General features: G+C 35.6%; 1 protein-coding gene across 2 annotated transcripts in view; it reads left to right on the top strand.

Moving 5' to 3' along the window:
* Window positions 1-16,697, top strand: part of RASEF (RAS and EF-hand domain containing) — a 39,815-nt gene that overhangs the window by 12,674 nt on the left and 10,444 nt on the right. For both annotated transcript variants that reach the window (XM_084504398.1, XM_084504399.1), the window contains exons 4-15: window positions 1,911-2,006; window positions 2,694-2,771; window positions 3,275-3,390; window positions 4,148-4,216; window positions 5,583-5,667; window positions 6,801-6,892; window positions 9,798-10,032; window positions 11,929-12,066; window positions 12,164-12,311; window positions 13,244-13,325; window positions 14,633-14,747; window positions 15,644-15,763. In XM_084504398.1, the coding sequence (XP_084360524.1) occupies window positions 1,911-2,006; window positions 2,694-2,771; window positions 3,275-3,390; window positions 4,148-4,216; window positions 5,583-5,667; window positions 6,801-6,892; window positions 9,798-10,032; window positions 11,929-12,066; window positions 12,164-12,311; window positions 13,244-13,325; window positions 14,633-14,747; window positions 15,644-15,763 (1,374 nt within the window). The remainder of the gene's footprint in view (window positions 1-1,910; window positions 2,007-2,693; window positions 2,772-3,274; window positions 3,391-4,147; window positions 4,217-5,582; window positions 5,668-6,800; window positions 6,893-9,797; window positions 10,033-11,928; window positions 12,067-12,163; window positions 12,312-13,243; window positions 13,326-14,632; window positions 14,748-15,643; window positions 15,764-16,697) is intronic.

Raw genomic sequence — 16,697 nt, 5'->3', positions numbered from 1 at the left:
GGATAAGAAGCAAAAAGTGCAGTCAGCCATCTTGCTGATTTTAAATATCTTTTAGCAAATGATCTGTGAAAGTAAAAAGTGTTCTGACAGATTTGCTTCAAACATTGTCTTTTTCTATAGAGGACAAAAAATTCCTACTGTGGCATCAAAATCTTTTTTTTTCCTAGTAACAAAATACAATGACATAAAAATGTTATAGTTCCAACAAAATAGTGTATTGTAATATATTTAACAAATGATAATACAGGCCTCAGTACAGAAAAACTTGCCATTTCCAGGGAGAGTATGCATTTATATTTAGATAACAAGTTTGTTGTGGAAAATTTCTGTTCTGCAAAAAGTAGTAAATCGCTGGAAGAAGTCCTGAAAAACTTGTCCAGTACTGTAAAAATATGACCAGGGTGTGTGCGTTTGTTCAATTGGAGGACATCCTCAATCACATACTATCTATGTAAAAGTCTGCTATCTATTATGTGAATGTAGTTTATGTTTCAGGTTTTAAAAGGACCCTTTGTAGTTTGCAGTGCTTATGCTAGATCTGTTCTTTGGATTTAAGTGCCAAAGAAATGGCCAGGCAACATTGCGAAGAAGTCATCAGTGTTAGTTCTCAGGTTGTTGCTGAGTTGCATGGATTGAGGTTTCACCTTTCACACCCTGATATCGAAAATGGGCTCTAACTTGTTTCCCACAACGTTCTTCTCAGTACACTCCTGAATGTTCCCCATAGCTCATAGCTCTGCATACTCCACCTACTAAAACACCCCGAGAGTAAATGTAAGATATTTACTTTGTGGGATTGTGCTAAGCCATTAATCTTAGAGCCTGTACTCAGGGCTATTGTTTGCCAGTGATCTCACTCATGCCACCGTGACACCTGCCTTTGCACGATAGTATCTGCAGTGTGAGCCTACCCTCTATTTTGTTTCTTCAGGGGAAGCAAATAGTTACCAAGCAATACTTAGGAGTCCAGTATAGGTGCCAGCAGAGAATCCAGCCTAAACTGATTACTTTGACAGATTATCATTTTAGCACACGGATGTCAGCATCTCAGGCAGGAAAGTACTGCATTCTGAGCAAAGTCCACACATGCTTTTTCTGTGTGGAAGCACAGCCTGTCTTCCAAAAAAAACCCACACACCTTGGTACCTGAGAATGCTGGAGGGGGGTGGGGAGGTGGGAGCTGAATGCATGCTCATCTGCATCATTGGGCGCATACCATTCTTTTCTCTGTCAATCCCAAACCCTTCCTGGTGAAACTTCCTTTCACAATTTCTTGGAATTAAAATAATATCCCCAATACTGCACTTGATTTAAGACCGAGTACTATGTGAAACTTTAATGACTAAAGATGTTGTCATCAGCATACCTTTTACTTAATGTGGGCCTGTCATATTCAAACACTTGCAAGCAAAAAATTCAAAGAAAGTATGTAAGTAAGTGATGGTGGCACAGTAGTGCTATTACCAGGATGTTGTGTGCAAAACCATGGAAGACTAGTTTGAGAAGGGTTCAGTGCCTTGACTTGCATGTCTGTGTGTGTGTACACACATCTGTATATGTAATACATACCTACATATATGTAAAAGTAAAATTTGAACACTCCTCTTTTGGCTTTACTTAAGTGATTGAAAATGCTTAGCATTGGAGACTGTGAGATGAAAGCAAGCATGGAATTGACACATGACTTCACTTCCAACTCATTGTTTCATTTCTGTGAATATTTCATAAGTGGACTGCAATAATAGAATCAGTATCAGTGGATCTTAAGGAAGGGGTTTTAGACTTAATGGAAAGACAAAATTACACATATTAATCTAATGGGAAAATGTTTGGCTTTCCAAATTGATGGATACATCTTTTAGAAAACATTTGAAACCTATGTCAACAATGTAAGATAACTTATATTACAGGAGAAACGAAAAGCTGAAGAAGCACTAAATGAGTTGAAGCGCCAATATGATACTGAAGTTGGGGATCTCCAGGTGACAATAAAAAAACTTAGAAAGGTAAGTAACTTGTACTCATGGCTAGAATTTTTAAAGTGTTGTAAGAGATGCTGACTTTATGAAATGCCTTCTCCAAGATGGTTAATCATGATGTAGTTTTTTTAATTTAATGTGTATAGGTAAATCACAACTTCAAATCATTTTTTGGGTTGTGTTGTGGTTCTGTGCTGTTATATACATTTTGTGTAATTTAGTGAAATACTTAGGATAGAGACCAAATTGCCAAATTCCATTGCTGAATAATTTTCTAGGTCTATGAAGATATTAACACTGCAGTTACCTGTCTTGTTTTTGATACATTAGAAACAGGCTAATACATTACCACTAAGTACTTCTAATTAATAGACTTAGATGAAATTGTCAATCCCAATATACTAATTCACTATGGTACTACACTGCTAGTGTAGTAATAACTAGTGGTTTTGTCATCTAGTACATTTCTTTCAAATGTTAAAAATCTTAAAAATCTTAAAAAATCTTATAGAAGACTACAAAATTTTGGAATAATTCTTGGAATAATTCTCCCTACTCATGCAGCTGGCAATACTATGGGTTTTAAAAACTTCAATAGCTGTAACACACTGTTGGGGTTATTTAACATAATCTCCGTTACATTTTACATATTTTGAATGAGAACAATTAAGAATGTACGTTAATTGAGTGGTTTTTTTTTTTAAACCATCCTAGCTGGAGGAGCAATCCAGAAGCATAAATCACAGGGAAGATGTGGTTGAACTGAAAAAAAGAATACATGATATGTTGCTGGTAAGAAGTGATTATCATTAGGATATTAATTTATTCTCAATTTTTGCTTTTTGCAATAATTGTTTTTTTTCTTCCCGCATTTAATGCTATTTAATAGAATAATTTAAATTAAATAAATAATTTAATGATTAAGCTAAGAGATAAACTTTTAAAGTTGTTGATATGTTTATAGATATCTTTAAATTGCAAAAAAAATTAACAGTTCTAGATTAATGCATGCACATTCTAGGTATTACATTTAGAAATGGCTTGAAATAACATAGTCCCATTTATGTGTGACTGTGAAATCCAAAAATCAAAATTCATTGTGGTTCTTGCTTGTTACTTTACAGATTTCTCTGATGTTTTAAAGTGCTCCTCTTCTCTTTCTTCCTCTCTGTTGAGATTTCCTCGTGTTTCATTTTTATTTGATTTTGATGGCTTTTATTTAAGCATTACAATATTTCAGCATTTTATGGAGATGATTGTGACAGCTATTATCTCACATCTTCATTTTTTTACAGGAAAATCAGAAACTTAAGAAAGATCTCCTAGAAGCACAGACAAATATCGCTTTCCTACAAAGTGAATTAGATAGCTTGAAAAGCGAGTATGCAGATCAGACTTTAAACACGGAGAGGTAAGATTTTTCTACTTCATTCTTTTCACCAGGAAAAAAAATCTTTTATCTGATACAGTTACTAAGTAAAGTTGGTAACTTATTTTCTAAATTTGCCATTGGCAAAGTTGGCACCATGACTGTTACTCACTTTGCTTATCAGGTCTCTGAGAGAGCAAGTTCTGAACATGATGCAAACTTTGATAACTGTTCAAGGAAGCCCATTGATTTTATCGGGACTTCAGTTAGGAGTAAAAGTTTTTTCCTCCATGACTTGCATTCTGATGAATATCTCTATGAATATTAGGGAAAATAGTTTTGGGAGCCTCCCACATTTATCTCAACTGTTTTTTCCAACAGCTGCTTCTAGATTTTCAGGGTAATCCAGAGTCTTTATAACAGTGTCATTACACTATTACCCCCATAAAACACAGAAAGTATTTCAGTGAGTCAGCTCATATGATTTCATTGATTTTTATTTATTTTTTTTTTACTTTTCATTCACAGTCTTTGTTGAGATTTACTTTCATAGATCAATTAAATTATCAGGTTACTTGTTTTGTGTAAAACTGCTTTTAACATAATTCAGCAATGGTGTAAACAGTGAAATTGAATTCAGAATTATCTTTTAGAATTATCTTCCCTCCACCCCCATACTTATTACCTTTATAAATGTTACCTGTTGAGTGTAGCCCTCCACCAAGAGCAATATAAAAATAAAAAGGGTATTCTGTAAAGAATAATTTCTTTTTTTTTTTCTTTTTTCTTTTTTTTTCAGAGACCTAGAAATAATCCGCGAGTATACTGAAGACAGGGATAATCTGGAAAGACAAATTGAAATGCTTCAGTAAGTCCTCAGTAATTCAGATTTTATTAACAAGCTTTGTCGCAACATAGTCATAGATAAGCATTTTTGTAGTTCTGAAATAGACTAGTATGAGATTTGAGAAAAATAGCAAGTAAAAGTACTAAAATGGACTCTATGCTCATTTAAGGTAGTCTGCTGATCTTTATTATTGCTTAAGTTTGTGTTCCTGTGTTCTCAAGTCAGATAATTATGACAAGATACTGCTATGGCATCTGAGTTTTGTGTTTCTCCTTGACGTTTTTGTTTGAGCTCCTCATTCCTCAAACAAAAAAAAGGCCTATCAGATCCCACTTCTTGTATACTCACTTTGAGAAGGCTGAATCCATTTGGAATGGCATTAGTTGCATTCCTGATTCTTATTTTTAGCTTAAAGTAGTTGTGCACCAGACAACTTCAATACAAACAAGTTTTTGGTAGCCTACCCATGTTCTGTTTATGTCTTCTAAAACCACCTCTGGTTTTTTTTTCATGCTGCTTGTTTGGAGAGTCATCCTGTGCCATTTGCTTTTAGACTGAGCTCTCCACTGACTCAGGCAGCCAGGAGCCAGGTATTGAACATTTATCCAGCACAGGTGGCAGCTTCTTGAATTTAGTATTTGGTTGTGTGTCACAGTGGAACCACTAATATTTATTTATTTATTTCTTTTCTTTTTATCCTTTTTTTTTTTTTTAGCCTTGCTGACTTTTATTTTTTTCTGATAAACTGAATGAGATTTGAATCGATCCATACTATTCTAAATATCATTACTTTGGCTCCCTTTTCATTGACTTTTCTTCTCCAGTAACTCCCAGTCTGTAAAGTAGTAAGTGTATGCAGTACTATACGAGGCACACAGAGAGTTTTGCTTTCAAGGAGGATAATAATGAATAGTTTGTTATATCTTTAGTTCATTCTTAATCACATTCTTTCTTTCAAGCAGCTGAATACGTCTGTGTTTAAAGTAGTCTCAGCAACACTTAAAGGATAGTTATGTTTTATTTCAGGAATGTCTGTACCAGTTTACTCCCACATCATTTTTTTTTGTGTGTGTCTTTCAACCCCTCAGATCATAACATGGAAGTAAAGCAGAGTTTCCCAGACTGCCAGTGGAGGCTGAACTTTACAGTGCTTTTTAATTATCAACAATTATTTGTTTGAGTATCTGACATCACAATTCTGGTCCCACATTACTCCTTGCTGTTCACCTAAAGAAAAAGGAAACTTTTTTTTTTTTTTTTAAATGTGTATTTTTTCAAATTTTCTTTGCTATAAGTTATATATATATTTATTTTTCTTTGCTATAAGTTATATATATATATTGTTCTTTGCTATACTTCTGCAAGTTAAACTATATTTCCTTGTCAGATCAGCTAACAGAAAACTACATGACAGCAATGATGGTTTAAGAAGTGCACTTGAAAACAGTTTCAGCAAGTTCAACAGGTCATTGGTACGTAATTATAAGTTTGTAAGGTTATACTTTAAGATAGAAGAAATAAGAAATAGCACACCAAATGCAAAATTGTTTGTCCTTCAGTGGGTAGCCAGAAAACTGGTATTTTTTGAGTGGTCTCACTCCGGGGTTATACTCATGTAGTTGGATTTCAGTAGACTTTGATGTGAAATAACGGAGCTTTTGCTAAAGCACAACCATTTTCTATGTGCTTTAGAAATTAGTGATTTTTTTAATGTGTTTTGGCCAAAAATATCTGATGAGGTGAATAAGTCAATAATTTCTCTTGAACTGAAGGAAATGTGTTTGAATTGTATATATTGGAGTACTCTACCACTGAAAACACACTTCAGAAAACTTCCTTCTTTGTCTTAACCTAATTTGAACTTCTGTTCAGGCAAGTCACTAACGGGGACTGCTGATAGTATGCCCTCGCTCAGGGCTATTGGAGCTGTACAGGGATCTTTTGTAACAGGTGTGACACAGCATCCTTCAAACCAGAGAATGGAAGGACTGAAAATTACAAAAAAACTACTCTATATTGCTATTTTGTGGTATGGGGAAACCTGCTAATCTCCAAAACTAGTAATTGGGCAAGCTCTTGCATCACCAAGAAAGCAAGTAACTGTTTTAAAAGAACGAAGCCAGAATAATGGGCCCACAGAGGGAATACTGGCCAGGAAGGGAAAAACTGAACGGGCATTCAATTTGCTGCCATGCCCTAAAACACATCAAGGGAAGGAAACTACATCTCATCTGGTGACATTTTCCTTCTTATTGTAGTAGTCAATGTGATATTTTCAATACTGAGATCTCAAACGTCATATTTTCAAAATATTGAGATCTCAAAATCTCATAGGTGTAGTTAATGAAATAATCCTCTCGGAAATTCCATTGTCTTGTGATTGAGTGTGGTTAGCAGGTCCAGTATTAAGGCAACAGTGGAGCCTAAATAGTAGATATAGTGGACCTTTAGGCATCCAATCATATTTAAAGGGTGCTGTTATTTAAAAATAAGTGTTTGGATATACATGAAAATATAGAGTACTAATTTTGATGATTTGCGCTTTTATCATGATGAATTATCATGTGTTCATCAAATTTATGCACTTGTTGTGTATCTGTCTCAGCGGTTAGCAAACACCTCACCAGGAAGTACCATTTCTAGAAGCAGTCCCAAATGTAGCGGTGGACAGTCTCCTTTAAACCCACGATATGACAGGTAAGCCACGTTTGCTTTTACTATGTTTAAAAAGGCTGGACATCACAAATGTCTTAGCAAATCAAATATTGTCAAGTAAGAGAGAAAATAATTCTTCCTCATTCAAAATAAATATGTGGTCATAGCATAAGATCCAAAGTACAGTGAAATCAAGAGGAATATTTTCAGTGTTTTCAGGAAGCTCAGGAAAGCTCTGTTCAGTGGTAATTGTAAATTACAGAAAGTTCAGACAGCCTTTTGTTTAATCTTAGACTATTTTGTTCCTGGTTTTACTCTTAATCTCTCATCCTTGTCTGCAAAAAAACCCATAAAAATCTACTGAGGACCTCTATTACCTGGCCTTCTCGGTACTTAGTACATAAAATGGTTTTGGCCATATCTTTACCCTTTTTTTTTTTTTTTTTTTTTTTCCCTCTAATAATTATTACAAAAGTATATAGGCCTAATTCTTCAGGAGAATAAAAATCCTCATCTCCCACTGACATGCAAGAATAGTGAATGCACTTGGATATTAACAGGATAAAAGCCACAGAGAACAGGAAGTTATCTAAACACAAGTATCTTATTTAGTCAGAGCTTTATTGGTTTTGTACCTAATGAATGCAAGTCATTGATCAGAACTTCTTTTGATCATTGCAGAGACTCTCATTGACATCACTGGGCACTGGGAACAAGTTTGAGTTCTATAGATCATTTAGATCAATATTAGATACCTATTGATATTAGATCAATAGATAGATCTATTTTATGAAACTTTTTGTCTTGTTTTGTTTTGAAATAGCTGGAATTGCCATGAAAAATGTGTGTCCTTACTCGAATAATAGATTATTTTGTCTTACTGTTCTTTTGGTGTTACTTCAAACCCTACATAGATCTCTGTTAGAGTTCTTAGTAGCCTGTGTTTTATATTTTGCCAGTGGGATGAAAGTCTTTGGTAGTGATTGTGTTGTCTTCTGCTTCATACTAATAATATCCACATTCATTCAGTACTGTTGCTCTGCTGTTTCCATGTGTTTGCAGGCTATAAATTTTTGTTCATCACAGAATGATTCCTTCTGCTGAATGCAGATAATACCAATTTCCCTCTGCTGGGGAATTTTGTGAGAGCCAGCTGTTAGTAAGTTGCATATTAGATTGAGTGATCTTCTGAGGCTAGGGAAGAAATAACTAAAATATCTCTGGATGTTAGTGATGTCCTTCTCTGAGAATATTTATTAATAACTGCTACTTGGTGCCATCCTTCCATTTTCGTAAAAGTGAGAAATGCAAGCTACTTTAGAAGAAAGTTTATGTGGCAGGAATAAAATTTACTCTTATTATGTATGATTTAATAGTATGAAGGAAGATATAAATGTCCCCAAACCTCTTCATATCCAGTACTTTGTCTCCTGACATCAGGTCAGCATTAAGAGATACTGATTTGCATTCTAAAATGTTCTAAGCCATTTATGCTAGTAAGTGCATTTTTTCCTTTTTAGCTGTATAATATGTCTTGGTCTAACTCACTTGAAGCACATATGAAATTCCCAGCATTGAATCCATGCTTCAGTGAAGCTGAAAATTGACTAATAAAGACCTTTATTTCGGTGGATGTCTGACAAGCTTAACTTTGTTACTGCATGCACCATTTTTGTATGTCAGTAATTTGCTATAGGCTAGCAGGTATGTGAATACAAATTGCAAGGATGCTGTGATATTCCATAGTAAAGATAATGCTTTTTCATGTGGTTATTCAATAGTCTGCAAAGATGGAAATTAAACAGTTCTGCATGTTGTGTGTGACAATGATGACTCTAACACCCCTGTATTTGGGTACATGCATTTGGTTCAGTAACAGCTTCACAATTCCATGATTCTCCCCATTGTGTTCTTCTGTGGTGTGCCATTGTATTGGGAGGTCTCAGCCCCTTTGGCAGAATACCAACTTTACAAGGATTGACGCTTACGCTGTCTGTTGTTGACATTGTCTGTTGTGCTTCACATGCATTCCCATAGCACAGAACCAAACTGTTTCTGTCTTCCTCACTGTGACTTGGAGATCTATTCTACCTCACTTTAATTTATGCCTGTCCCTATCTTCATGCAGAGCAGGATAATGATTGTAGCCTCAATAAACTTTTTTAAAAGTTTGATTCTTTTAAGATTTGTTCTATTCATCTTTATTTTCTGTAGCTTCTTTTGCACAAATAAAAAGTAAATCCTTTTTGTTCTCTAAGCCATACTGTCATTACTGCATCCATTTAAGTATTTTTCTATGCTATAGCATCCAGAATGAAAATAAAAAAGATGGCCTTTGAAGGAAGGGAGAGAGGAAAGAAAGGGCTTTCATGTAAAGAAAGTTTTGCATGGTCTGCCAAATTGTAACAAAACAGTGTCTTCTTCTTCTACCATCTCTGAGCTTTTGAACTCAGTTGTCCTCTCTTCTGAATTTGTAGTTAGTAATTACTGGCCCATGTATCTCTGTGAGCAAAAGCCTGGATGTATTCGTATAAATAAGATACAGTATACCATGACTATTTTTTGTGTTTTGTTATTGTTTGCTCATATCAAGGCCAAAGTTAGCTAAACCATCAGCAATGTACAGTCATTTTTTGCCTTTGAAGTCTTCATATTATGTAAATTTTCAGATTTTTTAAAGCAAATATTTTTTTCTGCATATAAATAAACTGGGGTTCTTACTGACACTTGGGCAGTAGGTATATGATCTGAGATTCCTGAGAAATGTGATTTTAGAAAAAAATATTTAGAAAGCCAAAGTAGGGCAGTGACATATGTCTTAAACTTTATAGATAGTATTTCAAAGAACTGAACATTCTGGAATGGTTCAGATTTTGCTGGAACAAAACAACTGTGAAATAAAATTTGTTTGCTCTGTTGTCTTTCTTTTTCAATACTTGTGTTTTAGATCATCTCATTCTTCATGTGTGGATGAAGATTATGATTCTTTAGCCCTCTGTGACCCCATGCAAAGGATAAACTGTGAAGTTGACAGCCTACCTGAAAGCTGTTTTGATAGTGGTTTGTCTACTCTGAGAGATTCAAATGAATATGATTCAGAAGTGGAATACAGGCAACAAAGAATTTTTCAAAGGTCGCAATGTATGCAGGAAGGCTTTGGTGGTGATGCTTCTGATACAGATGTAAGTGCCAGACTTAGTGCCTCTCTAAGAAAGACCTTTGGTTTGAGAAAAAATCGTCTTCCTGTTGTTAAAATGAAATGGATATTTGCCCATTGATGAAACTTAAGTATGTGGCTTACATGTATTTAGGTAGTATTAGTGACAGTTTTTTGCAGCATTCTTAAACAGTTTTCTGTTTTAAGAGAAAATGAATGTTTTGACTTTTTCTAGTAGACTTTTGTAGCAATAAATCATTTTTGAGTTACAGAATCACAGAATCACAGTTGTCTAAGTTGGAAGGGATCTCAAGATCATCGAGTCCAATCTCTTTAGTAGAGGACTAAAAAGTCCTCCACTAAACCATATCGCTAAGTTCAACATCTAAACGTCTTTTAAAGACCTCCAGAGATGGTGACTCCACCACTTCCCTGGGCAGCCCATTCCAGTGCCTAACAACCCCTTCAGTAAAGAAGTTCTTTCTAATATCCAACCTAAAACACCCCTGGCACAACTTTAGCCCATTCCCACTCGTCCTGTCACCAGGCATGGGGGAGAATAGACCAATCCCCACCTCACTAAAGCCTCCTTTAAGGTACTTGTAGAGAGTGATAAGGTCGCCCCTGAGCCTCCTTTTCTCCAGGCTGAACAAGCCCAGCTCTCTCAGCCGCTCTTCATAAGACTTGTTCTCCAGGCCCCTCACCAGCTTCATTGCCTTCCCTGAACTCGCTCGAGCACCTACCTCTATGTCCTTCTTGTAGCGAGGGGCCCAAAACTGAACACAGTACTCAAGGTGTGGCCTCATCAGACCTGAGTAGAGGGCGATAATCACTTCCCTAGCCCTGCTGGCCACACTGCTTCTTATACAAGGCAGGATGCCGTTGGCCTTCTTGGCCACCTGAGCACACTGCAGGCTTCTATTCAGCCAACTATCAACCAATACTCCCAGGTCCTTCTCTGCCTGGCAGCTTTCTAAGCACTCATCTCCCAGCCTGTAGCTCTGCTTGGGGTTATTGCACCCCAGTTGCAGGACCCGGCACTTGGCCTTGTTGAACTTCATACGGTTGGCCTCAGCCCATCGGTCCAGCCTGTCCAGATCCTCCTGCAGAGCCTTCCTACCCTTGAGCAGATCGACACACGCACATCTAACTTGGTGTCATCTGCAAATTAAATTTAATATTTTTGAAGATTGTTGAACAACCTGGAGAAAGGAGATCTTTTTTTTAAGTATTTAAGAGCAGATACTGTAGAAAGTTTCAGCTCACTTTCTCTTGTGCTATAGCAGTGAATGAAAAAATCACATATACGAGAGCTTGAGTATTAACAGCATAGAGTAATGTCATGTAGAGAAACTCTTTTCTTTTTTTTTTGTAAAATAAGCTTTGAAATAAAGTATTTGCTAATTGCAATTATTTTTGAAGTTGAAATTTTCCATAGGGAGATTAATTTGCTTTACCTGGAACCTGTCTTGAAAGCGTATGTCCCAAATAGCCAACATTCAAGGATGGAATGTTGGCTCTAGTAATCAGCAAATGAAGTTGCTCTAGTGTATGGAACTGCTACAGAAAGTTCTTACAAGATTTCTTCAGAATTTGCTAGTGTTCTCAAGATGGAAAAACTAACACATCAGAGAATACTGAAATGTACTCGAATAGAGTTTTCTTTATTGAACCTGCCATAGAAGTGGCTGTTAGCATTATTTATCCTCCTAGGAGAGTGTATGACTTAACACAGCTGCTTAAACTCTGAGAAATACTATCAAAATAAGAACAGAATTTCAGCTAGAATTACAAAGTTTTGTTTGATCCTTTATTTAAAACAAACAAACAAACAAAAAGATTTCAATCAGTCTTAGCAGTGTCATTCCAAAAAAGAGCATACTTTGTGCACTGAAAGTGACACATAGGCTTATACTTTCAGGTTCCAGAGATCAGGGATGAAGAAACATACACTCCTGATAATGGCAGTGCAATATTAGATTGGAAGCCCTCAAGACCAGTAAGTCGAAGCAGCTCAGTTGCTTCAACAAGGAAACACATATCTGCTCTGACTCCTCAGGTAACCAGTTCTGTAGGGGGAAAAAAAGTGTTTGATATAGAAAACTGTATTTTAAATATTTTTATATTTGAATCAAGTGGATCCTTTGTATTTTCAGTCATGTGCAACTGAATGTACTCCAAAATACCCGAGTTCAGAGAAGGCTTACAAGATTGTTCTTGCTGGAGATGCAGCAGTGGGAAAATCCAGTTTCCTTATGAGACTTTGCAAGAATGAATTTAGAGGCAATACCAGTGCAACCCTAGGTACAGTTGTTCACTTAAAATTCTAAAATGAATATCACTGCTGTTATGTAAAAGTAGTGGGTGAAAAGATTGCTAGGGTTTCCTGAACACCCACTTGCACTTTCTTAGGCTGTGAGATTTAGTTGAGCACTAAAGCTTAGTAGTATAACTGGTATAACTGAGTGGATAATAGGGCAGTGCTCTGATCTACTTCCTCTTTGTAAAGCACAAAGCCTGTTCCTGAGCAACAGAAAGTACCAAAAAAGGCAGTTTCAGAGTAATGAACTTAGAACGCATTTACAGTCTTTTTCACTTTTTTCATGGCTGTCTGGTTTCCTCCACTCTTTCATCTTTCCTTAATCTTTCATACTCCTTTTATTTCTTTAGTACTATTCTTTATCTCCATTTCTCAAAGTGTCATTGAAGCTGGAGAGATTTCTGACTGGCTTGTTGTGTGTATTATTATAGATGTCAGATAAGAAACTTGTCTCCAAAGACTGAATGTTTGCCTTCCAATCAAACCACAGTTATCTATTTGTTTTGTTGTCTCTGTCTGAGAATTTTTGTCTAATTTGAATTTTTTCTTTTATGGGGGATTTGAAACAAAGTCTGTATTATAAAAAAAAGTAAGAAATCTATAAAAGTATTTTGCAAAATGGAGTGTAGAGGGATCTTCCTGTTTGTTGATCATAATGCAAGATTTGAATCAGTGCACCTGGGAAAATGTGTGGGAAAAATATGCCTTTAAATGTTTTTTCTAAATACAAATGAAATATGCATTGCCATATTCATGGGATTTTTTGCAGCTCAGGATGATGTGAATAATTGAAAACAGATAATCTGTTACAAGAGATATAGTTTGAAATATGTGCCACATAATATAACAGTTAACATCCCATTTTTTGTGGGTTTTTAAAGGTTTTTGATTAGACTACATGTATAATTCTTTTCAGGGGTGGATTTTCAAATGAAAAGACTAATTGTTGATGGAGAACCTACAGTGCTACAGCTGTGGGACACGGCTGGGCAGGAGAGGTTAGTGAAACTTAACACGCAACTTAAGTAATTTCAATGCTTTTTTTTTTTTTTTTTTGCTTTTTTTTTTTTCCTAAATTACATAGTACCTTTTTCATCTAGGAAAAAAAAAAAAACACAAATAAATATTACATGGATCAATAGTGAATAAGTCATTATGACCATATGTAGATGTCTGTAGACAGATGTGATGTTGCACTGCTGAGACTGCGACAGGTGGAATGTTTATTTGTTAGCTTTGGTGATGCCCAAGATAGCCTTTTCTCTCTGCAGAGAGAGCTAGCTGAGGTTCAACACAGTATTAATTAATTACATCCATATGTCCCTCTCTTGCAATACAAAAAGATGGAATAGATATACATTGTTTCTTCCATTTTTACTCTTTTGTCTTTGTCATTACAGATCTGTATTTCTGAACAAGTTTATTCTTGAGATATTCTTTACTTACACGTTCCTTGAAATTCCTGACCCCGATTTGCATTGTAGTTAGTGTATGAAAAATCTCTCTTCTCTCCAAAGATTTCAAAAAACATGTGGCAGAATTGTACAAAGTACTGAGTGAGCAAGCAATGTTCTTCAGATTTCTGTGACAGAATTTGACAGAATCCTTTCTTACAGAGTCATTACTTCATTGGCATCTTATAGCTCATTATGGGTTTAATCTAACACCTTAGAAGTCAGTTTTATCTGTTCCCTGGCAAAGATGTGTATTGAGCTGTATGTGTTTACTTTTGCTAAAAGAGTGTTTATGTCACATAGGTAGTCAGAAGCCAAGTCATTCTCCTCCCATGTAATAAGTTTGTGAAGAATATTTTAATATATGTATAAATATCTGTTTGCAGTATGGCTGTTAAGTAGACTGTGTTATGATGTCTGTAGATGACTAAACTGATGGATTCATTCCTGCTATAAGCTTATTGGCTTCATATTTTTTCAAACATATCAGAGTAACCCAGTCAAGTTATGAACTTATATGTAAGCAAAAAAGTCATGCCAGATAATAAAAAATACAGTGAGATATTTGTAATAGATACACTATACATGGTTTTCATACAAAAGATTCTTTATAAGATTAGGATAGAATCCTATGGATTTTTAAGTACATGTAGAGCTGCATAAGTAGTTTTCCAGAACTAGTTATGAAAAAAGCTAGAGAAAACACATTTTATAATGTGGAGAGAATCTCCATACTCAGTAGTGTAATACTGTAATGCTGTGTCGTTAAATCTTAATTTTTTTTTTTTGAAAATGTGACCTTACAGAAGTTTTTTCTTTCTTACTTTCTTTTTTTTTAAAAAAAAAAAAAGATTCCGAAGTATTGCTAAATCATACTTCAGAAGAGCAGATGGTGTCTTACTGTTATATGATGTAACATGTGAAAAAAGCTTTCTTAATGTGCGAGAGTGGGTGGATATGATTGAGGTAAGGACCTTAATATGCAACTTACAGACTATGTTTTATTGCATTTATTCTCATTTGAAAGCTTATTTTTTTACTTTAGAATTCCAGAGTCCATTTAGATTGACTTGGCTTGATTTATGAAACTTCAGTAAGGATGGAATTAGCCAAACTGCAATCTCTTGTAAAAGTTCAAGGGAAACTGAAATTCTAAGGGTATTAAAGTGTATTCTGACATAATCAGTGTTAAAACTGATACATCATTAAAATTAAAGAGTATCATGTAATCACACTCTTCCCATTCACTTTCTTTTGAAATGGACACAAGAGCCCATACCAGATTGTGCCTGAGGTATTCCGTGGAACCTCTGCATTTTAAAACAGCATATTAAATACTCCAAATTAGCTATAGTCCAAGTGGATTTTTTTAGTATTTCTTTCTGTTTCTGTACTTCTTGTTTATTTTAATACAAATTTGTATTTGATGAAAAAGATTTTGCTGTTGTAAGAGACTTGGTTAATTGGAGAGAAAGTGTCAGCAAAATATTTAATTTGTCTTCTTAAAGCAAATTATATTTTTTTATCATTGTGTAACGGTTGATCACTCTTCCCATAGTATTTTTGTCATAAGGCTTTTAGATATAATAACTGTTTCCATTACTCTAATTTAACACATGAAACTCCGTGCTGTGTAACAGGGCTTATAGATGCACATCTTTGCAGGCTGATACTTAAACTGACTGCTTCAAGTATAGATTGTCATGAAAAGTTCTCAGCATGACTTAGACAATTTGTTGTTTTTTTTTGTGAAATTGCACAAGAATTTTTGTGGGGAAAGAAGGGAGTATGATACAATGATGCTAGTTACCTGTTTGCATTCTCAGTGTTCTAGCAATAAAGAAGTAAAATCATTTTTACAGGATGCAACTCATGAGAATATTCCAATTATGATGGTAGGAAACAAAGCAGATCTCCGTCAAGCAGTTACAGAACAAGGGCAAAAATGTGTGCCTATAAACTATGGAGAAAAGCTGGCTATGGTAAGATCTATGTCTACCTTTTAAGTATAAAATGGTTTTAATAACTTAATAATATAAAAACTCTGTGAAAATCTTGTAAACAAAAGTAATTTTCTGGTCATTTATTCAAATCTAGTCATTAGGATTCATGGATAATTTTAATGAAAGCTGTCCTATTTTGATAGTGTTTGCTGGGCTAAGTTTGCACTGAGATGAACTTCATTATATGCTGGGATATTCTCGGTCTTTATAGTCAGAAGTGAGTGGATACTAGAGTACTAAGATAGATGCTAGGATACTAGCGGATACTAGGATACTGAGCTTTTCTGCTTCCAGAGAGAAGTTGCCAATGCAATTTTGCCGATGAAATGAAGCACACTAGTGAGCAGTTGAGAATCTTAGCCTGGCTCAGAATTGTAGAATACCCTGAGCTGGAAGGAGCCCACAAGGATCATTGAATTCAACTCTTGGCTCCACACAGGACCACCAAGAATCAGAGCATATGTCTGAGTGTCATTCAAATGCTTCTTGAACTACATCAGGCTCAGTGCCATGACTGCTTCCTTAGGGAGCCTGTCTCAGTGCTTAACCACCCTCTTGGTGAAAAACCTTTTCCTGATGTCCAACCTGAACCTCCCGTGATGCAGTTTCATTCCATTCCCTTGGGTCCTGTCACTGGTTGTCAGAGAGAAAAGATCAGTGCCTGCCCCCCAATCCTTTTGATGAAGCTGCAGGCCGCCATGAGGCCACCCCTCAGCCTCTTCTCTAGGCTAAACAAACCAAGTGACTTCAGCTGCTCCTCATATATGTACATCTTTCCCTCTATACCCTTCACCGTCTTTGCAGTCCTTGCTTGGATCCTGTCTGATAGTTTTATGTCCTTCTTAAATTGTGGTGCCCAAAACTGCACATAGTAATTGAGCTGCAGAGTAGAGCAGGACAATGCTTTCCCTTG

The sequence above is a fragment of the Aythya ferina genome, assembly GCF_964211825.1.
Source record: "Aythya ferina genome assembly, chromosome: Z".
Lineage (NCBI taxonomy): Eukaryota > Metazoa > Chordata > Aves > Anseriformes > Anatidae > Aythya > Aythya ferina.
This window is presented reverse-complemented; position numbering and strand designations above follow the sequence as displayed.